The sequence below is a fragment of the Salvelinus sp. IW2-2015 genome, unplaced genomic scaffold (genome assembly GCF_002910315.2).
Source record: "Salvelinus sp. IW2-2015 unplaced genomic scaffold, ASM291031v2 Un_scaffold1878, whole genome shotgun sequence".
Taxonomy (NCBI): Eukaryota; Metazoa; Chordata; class Actinopteri; order Salmoniformes; family Salmonidae; genus Salvelinus; species Salvelinus sp. IW2-2015.
Genome location: NW_019943241.1, coordinates 290,752 through 303,419, shown reverse-complemented (window position 1 = coordinate 303,419; position 12,668 = coordinate 290,752). Strand labels below are relative to the sequence as shown.

Genomic DNA, 12,668 nt, shown 5'->3' with positions numbered 1-12,668 from the left:
AAGCAGGCAGTTTAATGTGGGCATGCATTTCATCCAAAATTCCGAATGCTGCCCCCTACCCTAGAGAAGTTAAAACAGTGGCTATAATGAACATTGAGAAAACTCATCATGTGCAGAAAAGAATACAACTGGATAGAGGAACATGATGGTTGAAGTTCAGCAGCTCTCTCAGTAACACTGACGTAACACTCACCTATGATAGACTAAATTATATCCCCCTGAGGTTTGCTTAGCTTAGCTCCTCGTCTTGAATAGATAGCAGTTTTTGAACAGTGTTGGCAGGTTTCCTGTCACTGTGGGCTCCAGGGCACAGTAGTACAGAGCAGAGTCTGTCACTTCAGCAGAGGAGATCTCCAGATCCACACGTTTGGCTTTTTTGTCATGATTTAGAGTGAACCCTGGTGTATTATCCACATACTCCTTAACCAGTAGCTGTGGTGCTGAATTGGGATATTGACGATACCATTGAAGAGTGTCACCAGAGGAGTAGTTACAAGAGAGTTTAACTCTGTCCCTTTCTGAAGCCACTTCAACATCACTGTAGGGTGTTAAAACCTGTTCAGAACTGAGACCTGTAAAACAAAATATTATATAATATATATATTACTTTAAACCCACATGGAAGATTTAATTAATTTCAAAAGCACAAAAAAACAAACATGCATCTTCATGTTGTGCATTTTCTTTATAATCTTTGATAAAAAAAAAATACCTCTCAACATAATAACACTCAGTTTAAATGAAAATATAGTTACTTACCTTTCAAGTTAAAGAAGAGTAATAGTGAACAGAACAACATTGTAGATGGCAGGATGTGTAGAATAAGCACCAGCTGCTGATGAAAAGCACAGCATCAACTGGCTATGATCTTCATGGTAGAATCATGTTTTATCTTGAGGATTCATAATCTAATCCTGAGTTTATACTCTAGCTCCTACTACTGACTATGTAGAGTCATAGACGTTTCAAAAACATTTGATTTATTCACTAGAGACTCCACTTGATGGCACTGTGGTCTAACAGAAGACGCCTGTCACTGTGAGCTCCAGGGCACAGTAGTACAGAGCAGAATCTGTTACAACAGCAGAGGAGATCTCCAGATCCACACGGGTTCTCTCCTTATTCAGTTCAACAGACAGTCGAGGGTATGGAGGAGTAGCGTTCACTACAGAGGTTTGAGGACACTCCAGTGAGGATGAGGAAGATGGAAGATAATCCAGGGTACTGTCGATACCACTGGAGAGTACTAGCAGAGGAGTAGTTACAGGACAACTTTATGACATCACCCTCCAATCCAAACAAACTATCTGATGTTACAGGAATGTCATTCCCATGACAGCCACCTGTAAAACATTTATGAAAACAGGAATTATTATCAGGTTTTGATCATAAAATTCAACTCTTTATTCAGGGAAGTGTATTAAAAATGTATAAAAGATCCTTCACAGGAATATTAATCCAGGCTCCAGTAATTACATTAGATATGTAATTGGATCTGAAGAATAGGATCAAACTCATCCACTAGTGCATATATTGAAATGTATCCTCATAAAATGCTGGAAAGTGTTGTTTGACACAGTGAAAAAAGTAAACACAAGTATAATTATGACAAAATGACTCCCCTGGTTTCTCACTGTCAGCTACAGTATAAAATGCATTTCTCTTCCTCCGCCTCAATTATGTAACACCTCCCNACAGGAATATTAATCCAGGCTCCAGTAATTACATTAGATATGTAATTGGATCTGAAGAATAGGATCAAACTCATCCACTAGTGCATATATTGAAATGTATCCTCATAAAATGCTGGAAAGTGTTGTTTGACACAGTGAAAAAAGTAAACACAAGTATAATTATGACAAAATGACTCCCCTGGTTTCTCACTGTCAGCTACAGTATAAAATGCATTTCTCTTCCTCCGCCTCAATTATGTAACACCTCCCATTAAAGAACATCACACAACACAAAGTACTTTACACGCACATACACACGCACAGCGTTCTGTAAGAGGCAGTATGTCCTGTTTTCACAATGGGCCTCAGAGCACAGTAGTACACAGCAGAGTCAGACAGCTGCACCCTCTGGGTCTTCGAGGGGGCTGGCTTTGCTGTGACATTCAGAAGGGCATCAAATCTCTCCTTGAACTCAGTAGTAGTGTCTGAAGGTGAACATCCCTTTTCAGCATTAATATGGAGTTGCCATTTGCTATTTGTTTGTACCAGAAGAGATTTGGTGATTGAGAAGTTGTATAAAACAGACAAGTGAGTGTTGTTGGTTGTCCTTCTACGACCATTACATCTTCTGTTGGCTGCGTTACTTGCTCTCCTGCTCTGCACACTGAAAAGAAAGATAAATATATCTTCATGACAAATATTATTAATAATGTATATAAATGAAATTAACAAATATATAGAAAGAGACATATGAACAGAGTGATGTTATACCAAAGCAGCTTGCAGACAGAACATGCAGGATCAGCCAATTTCTCATGACTAGTCAGTCAGTTTGAAGTGGAAAAGGTAAGGAGCAGAACAATGCTGATCTATCTATCACAGAGCTTTGACACCCTCTGTCCTACTGTTGATGCTTCATGTTGTTCTGTATTACATGCAGTAGTAGACCGTGGGGGGTGTCTGTCTGTATGGCATCCTCTGATTCAGGGGTGTGTGTACTTTGTTAGGTTGCCCCCTTCAGGTTGACTTTCCAAATACACCACCAAGCTGTGTGAATTGTGAATAGGGCCAACAATAAATAATACTATTTTTGCACTTTGTCATATTCCCAAGTGATTATCCAACCAATATTTAAAAAAAATGCCTACGGTAAGAGAATTTGAAGACTACTGACTGAAGAGTGAAGAATACATCTTTCTCACAGTTCATTGAATATGAAGACAGAGAAACACTAAATCACCTGGTGATTTCACACAGCACAGGTGTGACCACAGTTCTCTGATCTCAACTTCTGCCATCATGACATTAATTATGATTTCCACTTCAACAAAGCATTTTGGTCTGCAGGTTTTCGTACAGGGTCTTATACACATTGTATCACTGTGTATATTCCCTGAGAGCACAGTAGTAGAGAGCTGTGTCTGCCAGGGTTAGGCTTGTTATGACCAGTTCAGTTGATGTCCGGGATGTTGTGGATTTATATCTCTTTTCAGGGATATGTTTACTCCCGCTCTGTAATCTGGCACCTTTATACAGTAGAAACTGAGGAGCCTGGTTAGGATAATGCCAGAACCAGTTAAGCCAAATATTTTCACTGCTTGTATCATATGAGCAGCTCAGAGTCACAAGCTCTCCCTCTGTTCTGATCACTTCATTATTTACAGGANGGGAGGAATTAGAGGTTAATGGATGGAAGATGCGAGCTATTCAGACTCAGTTTCTAGGGGTTCTAGAGGTCTCAGATAAGAGTTATCTGTGTTTGATTTTTAAGGATCAGTTTTTGTATTGTGTTTCTGAGGTTTCCTATCACTGTGGGCTTCAGCGAACAGTAGTACAGACCAGAGATCTCCAGATCCACAGGGGTTCTCTCTTCATTCAGATTAACAGAGAGTCGAAAGTCTTGTGGATCACCTCTCGCTTCATATGGATTATTGGTAGTTGTTACGAGATAAAGGAATTAGAGAACTAATCCAGAGTCCTGTCTGTACCACAGCAGACTTTGCTTTTACTGTACAGGTACAGGAGATCTTGACTGCTACTCTCTAATAAAGGGCACAAGGCGAGACCCAGATGCAGATGGCTTGAGACTTTGATATTTATTATTATCCAAAAGGGTAGGCAAGAGAATGGTCGTGGACAGGCAAAAGGGCAAAACCAGTTGAGAGTCCAGGAGCGGTAGAGATACTCCGAATGATCGGTTATGAAAAGCCAATTGACATTTACTCCTGAGTTGCTGACCTGTTGCACCCTTGACAACCACTGTGATTATTATTATTTGACCCTGCTGGTCATCTATGAACATTTGAACATCTTGGCCATGTTCTGTTATAATCTCCACCTGGCACAGCCAGAAGAGGACTGGACACCCCTCATAGCCTGGTTCCTCTCTAGGTTTCTTCCTAGGTTCTGGCTTTTCTAGGGAGTTTTTCCTAGCCACCGTGCTTCTACACTTGCATTGCTTGCTGTTTGGGGTTTTAGGAAGGGTTTCTGTACAGCACTTTGTGACATCAGCTGATGTAAGAAGAGCTTTATAAATACATTTGATTGATATGTAATGTATGGCTGCTGTCTGTCTGTCCTACAACTACCTCCACTGTCAGCATGAGCCACCTGCTCAGAGAAATAGAGGTTTGTGTAGTGTTGAGGCGAGGCCCTCTACAGAAGATAGGGAGTTATACTATATATCTTGTTGATTTAAACGGAATTGATTTGAGTGAAGAAGGACTGATAATGTGGACTTTTTTTAAGCTTTAAGGTGTTGTAATCCAGATTTCGAACTGACTGATAATTAAAGATCTGAAACAGTTCACAACAAGGATTGTTCCTCTGCTTCTGTAAAGTTGTTGTACAGTGAATCTGGTTTTCCTGTCACTGTGTGCCTCAGAACACACTAGTACAGAGCAAAGTCTGTCACTTCAGCAGAGGAGACCTTCAGATCCACACTTTCAGCCACTTTGTCAACATTAACAAACGGTCGAGGATACGGTGGATCTGCAGTAACCTTTGTCGCAGCAGATGCTGAATACACTGAGATGTGGAGAAGGAATTGGGGAGCAGATGTGGGATATTGGTGATACCATAAGACACTTCCTCCAACAGATACTGTGTAGTTGCAGGAAAGCTTGACACTGCCACTATGTATCACATCCTCCTCAAGACTGTTGGAGAAAATTCCATCCCGCAACTATCACCTGCAGAACACGGACATGTGAAATTAAAGTTATATTTGTCCGGTCAATGCTTGTGTGTTGTTTTTCCAAGCTTGTGAGGAAGTATTTACAGATTATTATTACTGTTTAGCGTATTTTTACTTACCCACAAATGTTAAAAAGAACAAGGTGAACCAGGCATCCTTCAGGGCACAGTAGCAGAGAGCTGTGTCTCAGAGTTACTTGTTTTATCATGAGTGTAGTTGACATTTGGGACATTGTGGATTCATATAGATTATTAGGGATTTGGTCAACCCTATCTGCTCTGGCACCTTTATACAGTCGGTACTGAGGTGTCTGGTACTGAGGTGTCTTTGATGATGGCGCCGATAGAGATGGTTTTGTATGTACTATGTCTTACATTGTTAGCCCAGAAAATGTCAAGTGTTATTACATACAGCCAGTTAAGAACTACTGGATATAAAAGCGATGTCAACTTACCATCATTACGACCAGGAATACGTCTTTCCCAAAGTGGATCCTTTGTTATGACCTCCACCCTGGACATGCGATCTTATCCTAGAGGCCGGCCCAAAACAACCCGATGGAGCAGCTTACTGGTCAGACTCAGAAGGCGAGCACACCATCCACTGCTTCTGAGCATATTACTCGCCAATGTCCAATCTCGAGATAACAAGGTGGACGAAATTAGGGCACGAGTTGCCTTCCAGAGAGACATCAGAGATTGTAACATTCTCTGTTTCACGGAAACATGGCTCAGTCGGAATATGTTGTCAGAGTCGATACAGCCATCCGGTTTCTTCACGCATCGCACCGACAGAAACAAACATCTCTCTGGTAAGAAGAAGGGTGGGGGTGTATGCCTTATGATTAACGTCTCATGGTGTAATCACAGCAACAGACAGGAACTCAAGTCCTTTTGTTCACCTGACCTAGAATTCCTTACAAGAAAAAATGCCAACCGCATTATCTTCCAAGAGAATTCTCTTCGATTATTGTCACAGCCGTGTATATCCCCCCCAAGCAGTTACCTCGTCGGCCCTGAAAGAACTTCACTGAGATCTATGTAAACTGGAAACCATATATCCTGAGGATGCATTTTTTGTACCTGGGGATTTTAACAAAGCGAACCTAAGATCAATACTCCCTAAATTCTATCAGCATATCGAATGCGCGACACGAGCTGGCAGAATTCTGGATCATTACTCAACGAACTTCCGCGATGCATACAAAGCCCTCCCACGCCCTGCCTTCTGCAAATCTGACCATGAATCCATTTTGTTGCTCACAGCCTATAAACAGAAACTAAAACAGGAAACGCCCATGCTCAGTTCAATACTATGCTGGTCTTACCAATTGGATTCCACGCTTCAAGACTGGGATATGTTACGGATAGCCTCAGACAACATTAATGTATGTGCTGACTCGGTGAGTGAGTTTATTAGCAAGTGCATCGGATATGTCGTACCCGCTGTGACTATTAAAACCTTCCCTAACAAGAAACCATGGATTAATGGCAGCATTGGTGCAAAAATGAAAGCGCGAACCACCGCTTTTAATCATGGCAAGCCGACCGGAAACATGACCGAATACAAACAGTGCAGCTATTCCCTCCGCAAGGCAATTGTCACGATCGTCATGAAGAGGGGACCAAGATGCAGCGTAGTATGTTTCCATCCTTTTATTTGGAACCGAAAACTCAAAGGGAAAAATCAATAAAGCGAACAAACGAAATGTGACGCTCAAAATAGTGCACACAGGCAACTATACCTAGACAAGATCCTACAAAGCACAATGGGGAAATGGCTACCTAAATATGATCCCCAATCAGAGACAACGATAAACAGCTGCCTCTGATTGGGAACAATACCACGCCAACATAGACATATACTTCCCCTAGAAAACCCACCCTTAATCACACCCCGACCTAACCAACATAGAGAATAAAAAGCTCTCTAGAGTCAGGGCGTGACAGTACATCCCCCCCAAAGGTGCGGAATCCAACCGCAAAACCTGACTCAATAGGGGAGGGTCCGGGTGGGCATCTACAATCAGGGGCGGCTCCGGTGCGGGGCGAGTACCCACTCCGCTCGAGGATACGTCATCGGAGGAACCGGACCGTGGATCGTTGCCGGAGGAACCGGACCGTAGAACGTCGCCGGGGACTCCGGACCGTGGATCTTCACCGAAGGAACCGGACCGTGGATCGTCGCCGGAGGCACCGGACTGTGGATCGTCGCCAGAGGCACTGGACCGTGGATCGTCGCCGGAGGCTCCGGACCGTGGATAGTCGCCGGGGACTCCGGACCGCGGATCGTCGCCGGTGTAACCGGTACGTGGTTCGTCGCTGGGGACTCCGAACCGTAGATCGTCGCTGGGGACTCCGGACCGTAGATCGTCGTCGGGGACTCCGGACCGTGGTTCGTCGCCGGGGACTCCGGACTGGGAACCCTCACAGGGGGCTCTGGACTGGGAACCCCCGCTGGAGGCTCTGGACTGCAGACTGTCGCTGGAGGCTCTGGACTGCAGACTGTCGCTGAAGGCTCTGGACCGCAGACTGTCGCTGGAGGCTCTGGACTGCAGACCCTCGCTGGAGGCTCTGGAACGCAGACCGTCGCTGGAGGCTCTGGAACACAGACCGTCGCTGGAGGCTCTGGACTGCCGACCGTCGCTGGATGTTCCGGACCGTGGACCGTCTCAGGAGGTTCCGGACCGTGGACCGTCGCTGAATGTTCCGGACCGTGGACCGTCTCAGGAGGTTCCGGACTGTGGACCGTCATGGAGGTCCGGACTGTGGACCGTCTCAGGAGGTTTCGGACTGTGGACTGTCTCAGGAGTTCCGGACTGTGGACCGTCGTTGGAGGTTCCGGACTGTGAAACGTCGCCGGAAGCTCGACTAGGAACGTGCCATATCACACTGAGTATCGTGCCATGGATCATCACTGGAGGCTTCTTGCCATGGATCATCACTGGAGGCTTTGTGCCATGGATCATCACTGGAGGCTTTGTGCCATGGATCATCACTGGAGGCTTCGTGCCATGGATCATCACTTGAGGCTTCTTGCCATGGATCATCACTGGAGGCTTCTTGCCATGGATCATCACTGGAGTGAGGAGACATATGGGCAGTCTGGTACGTGGAGCTGCCACAGGGCTCACCAGGCTGGGGAGACATACAGGAGGCCTTGTTCTGGCAGCAGGCACAGGACTCACCAGGCTGGGGAGACATACTTGAGGCTTGGTTCTTGGCGGCGGCACCGGATACACTGGGCTGTGGAGGCGCGCTGGAGGTCTCGAGCGTAGAGCCTGCACAACCCGTCCTGGCTGGATGGTTATCTTCGCCCTGCACATGCGGGCTGCTGGCACAGGATGCACTGGGCTGTGCAGACGCACCGGAGACACAGTGTGCAGAGCCGGCACAGGATATCTTGGGCCGAAGAGACGCACTGGAGACCAGGCGCACTGAGCCGGTACCATCCGTCCTGGCTGGATGCTCACCCTAGCCCGGCAGATGCGGGGAGCTGGGATGTAGCGCACCGGGCTATGAGAGCGAACTGGAGACACCGTGCGCTTTACCGCATAACACGGTGCCCGACCAGTACCACGCTCCTTACGATAAGCACGGGGAGTTGGCTCAGGTCTATACCCTGACTCAGCCAGTCTCCCCATGTGCCCCCCCCAAAAAAATTTGGGGGCTGCCTCTCATGCTTACTTCGCTGTGCCAATTCCTTGTAGCGTCGCCGCTCTGCTTTAGCTGCCTCCAGTTCCTCTTTAGGACGGCGATATTCACCAGCCTGTGCCCAGGGTCCCTTGCCTTCCAATATCTCCTCCCATGTCCATTCCTCCAGATAGCGCTGCTCCTCCCGGCCACGCTGCTTGGTCCCTTGGTGGTGGGTAGTTCTGTCACGGCCGTCGTTGGAAGAAGACCAAGGTTAAGCGTGGTGAGCGTACATATTCCTTTTATTTTAGAAAATGACACCAACAAAACAACAAAGGAAGAAAACAACCGTGAAGCTTACAGGGCTAAGTGCCACTAACAAAGATAACTACCCACACTGTAAAGGAGGGAAAAGGGCTACCTAAGTATGATTCCCAATCAGAGACAACGATAGACAGCTGTCCCTGATTGAGAACCATACCCGGCCAAAACATAGAAAAAAAGAAACATGGAAAACAAAGCATAGAATGCCCACCCCAAATCACACCCTGACCAAACCAAATAGASACATAAAAAGGCTCTCTAAGGTCAGGGCGTGACAGCCATATGGAATTGTATTAAGAAGTTCATACAAAGAAACATTTAGCTATTTGATTTWGAATTTTAAGGTCCYGTAAAGTAATATATAAAAACATAAGACACATTTTTTTAATGAATTTTTACTTTGGTCTTGCTGCAATTAGCCCATAMAAATTCATTGAATAACARATTCACTACACTGAAAAATTATACAGTAGTCCGTCAAATAWATCAAAAKGAAGTTTGTTCTGAATTGTCTGATATCTGAGAGATATAAGAAAGATCAGGATRAAATYGTTGTTGTTTTTTAGTCTCCATATATACTTATTTTTTCCTCCAACTGGTACTGTGGTACCATCAGACGAGTCTTGAGGCCTGTGGGCATCCTAGACCAAAACAACCAACATATACGTTTTCATGAGTCTCACATTTGTTCGTGTGTAGCCCAAACTCTTCTGATGCTACAGACAGATGTTGGCAGATAGGCTGTACCGACTTCAGAATTCAGACGAGTCCCAAGATGCATGTGTGGGTCGTAGAGCAAAACGGACAACACCGTTGTGTACTTCAGAGTCTCATCTTCCATAGAGTGTCATAATAGTTTGTAGGCCGTTTGGACACAACAGATGATTTTGTGAGAAGACCGATTATTGGGATGTCTCATGGTCTGACAAACACCAATCTACAGTGGTTCCTCAATTAAAAGTTTTGAGATTATGTTTGCTGCTTCAGTGTCTTTAGATATTTTTGTCAGATGTTACTATGGAATACTGAAGTATAATTACAAACATTTCATAAGTGTCAAAGGATTTTATTGACAATTACATGAAGTTGATGCAAAGAGTCAATATTTGCAGTATTGACCCTTCTTTTTCAAGACCTCTGCAATCTGCCCTGGCATGCTGTCAATTAACTTCTGGACCACATTCTGACTGATGGCAGCCCATTCTTGCATAACCTCTCTTGGGCACGTGAGACGGTAGCGTCCCACCTCTTCAACAAACAGTGAAACTGCTGGGCGCCAAATTCAAATACAGAAATACTCATTATAAAAATTCAGAAAACAAAACATATTTTACATAGGTTTAAAGATTAAAACAGTGGCTATAATGAACATTGAGAAACCTCACCAAGTGCAGAAATGAACAACAGTGGATAGAGGAACATGATGGTTGAAGTTCAGCAGCTCACTCAGTAACACTGATGTACCACTCCGCTGTGACAGACTAAATTATATCCCCCTGAGGTTTGCTTAGTTTAGTTCCTCCTCTTGAATAGATAGCAGTTTTTGAACAGTGTTGGCAGGTTTCCTGTCACTGTGGGCTCCAGGGCACAGTAGTACAGAGCAGAGTCTGTCACTTCAGCAGAGGAGATCTCCAGATATACACGTTTATCTTTTTTGTCATGATTTAGAGTGAACCCTGGTGTATTATCCACATACTCCATAACCAGTTAATATGGTGCTGAATTGGGATATTGTCGATACCATTGAAGAGTGTCACCAGAGGAGTAGTTACAAAAGAGTTTAACTCTGTCCCTTTCTGAAGCCACTTCAACATCAGTGTAGGGTGTTAAAACCTGTTCAGAACTGAGAACTGTAAAACAAAATATTATATAATATATATATTACTTTAAACCCACATGGAAGATTTAATTAATTTCAAAAGCACAAAAAAACAAACATGAATTTTCATGTTGTGCATTGTCTTTATAATCTTTGATTTGAAAAATAAATACCTCTCAACATAATAACACTCAGTTTGAATGAAAATGTTATTACTTACCTATCAAGTTAAAGAAGAGTAATAGTGAACAGAACAACATTGTAGATGGCAGGATGTGTAGAATAAGCACCAGCTGCTGATGAAAAGCACAGCATCAACTGGCTATGATCTTCATGGTAGAATCATGTTTTATCTTGAGGATTCATAATCTAATCCTGAGTTTATACTCTAGCTCCTCCTACTGACTATGTAGACACATGTAAACATTTGATTTATTCACTAGAGACTCCCCTTGATGGCACTGTGGTCTAACAGAAGACGCCTGTCACTGTGAGCTCCAGGGTACAGTAGTACAGATTAGAATCTGTTACAACAGCAGAGGAGATCTCCAGATCCACAGGGGTTATCTCCTTAATCAGTTCAACAGACAGTCGTGGGTATGTAGGTGTAGCGTTCACTACAGAGGGGTTTGAGGACACTCCAGTGAGGAGGAGGAAGATGGGAGATAATCCAGGGTACTGTTGATACCACTGGAGAGTACTAGCAGAGGAGTAGTTACAGGACAGATTTATGACATCACCCTCTAATCCAAACAAACTATCTGATGTTAGAGTAATGTCATTCCCATGACAGCCACCTGTAAAACATTTATGAAAACAGGAATTATTATCAGGTTTTGATCATAAAATTCAACTCTTTATTCAGTGAAGTGTATTAAAAATTTATAAAAGATCCTTCACAGGAATATTAATCCAGGCTCCAGTAATTACATTAGATATGTAATTGGATATGAAGAATAGGATCAAACTCACCCACTAGTGCATATATTAAAATGTATCCTCGTAAAATGCTGGTAAGTGTTATTTGACACAGTGAAAAGAGTGAATACAAGTATAATTATGACAAAATGACTCCCCTGGTTTCTCACTGTCAGGTATTGTTTCTCATTTGGAATAAAACATTTAAACACAATGGACAATATTATTTGTGGCAGGTGATATATGGGAGCAGAACAATAACTCCCAGTGAAAGCCTGAAGTCAATGTCCTCCAAGGAACAGACACATCACTCTTCTCTGCAACGTACAAGGGCAATGTTAACTCATCTCCAATGGTACGTCAATCCCCCGGATCCAGACCCAGAATGTCTTTCTTTTTGAATCAACAAAGCAGCATGTATGTACAGAATTACATCCATTAACGACGCCACGAACACTGGTAGACTGAAATGAAGAGAAGACCCGTGTGACTTGATGATCTCCTCTGCTGAATGGAAGACTCTGCTCTGTACCACTGTGCTGCAGCCCCACAGTGACAGGAAACCCAGACACACTTGACAAAAACCTACAAGCATACAGCTATACTGTAGAAGAAAGCCCATAACAGAAAACATTTCATGTTGGTGTCAAGAGGGGCGCTGTATAATCAAAGATCCACATGTAGGTTTGATGGATGTTATTGTTCCAGGAAGTAGCTAGTTTAGTTCAGGTCTCTCAGTGCTGAACTTCTGTCGGTTTCTCAAGGTCTAAAAGATGTTTTCCTTCTCATTTGTTCTCTTCTTTCAGCTTTTTTTCAGGTCAGTTATTATATTGGGATTGAAATCTTTTAATTTAATCTTACAGTGAAACGAACAGCACAAAACCATGGTAACTTGCACATTCATTTCTAGTGTTTAAATGTTATTTACAAGCTGCACAGAGCCATTACTATGAGCGCATCCTCCCTAAAATACAATATTGCATCGTTTATGTGACATCATTGCTCTCAACATGGACCTGGCTCAGTGGTTTGGGTCCTCTAGTGGTTAAATCCATGATACGCAGCCTTAGAGGAGCCATACCGTGAAGCCCAACTGATGGTAACAT

General features: G+C 43.7%; 1 gene segment (V, D, J or C); it reads right to left on the bottom strand.

Moving 5' to 3' along the window:
- Positions 1-223: 223 nt before the first annotated feature.
- On the bottom strand, positions 224-799 carry LOC112072280 (T cell receptor alpha variable 3-like). The segment is given in 2 exon segments: positions 224-572; positions 760-799. Coding segments are annotated over 2 exon segments (378 nt in total).
- Positions 800-12,668: the final 11,869 nt, after the last annotated feature.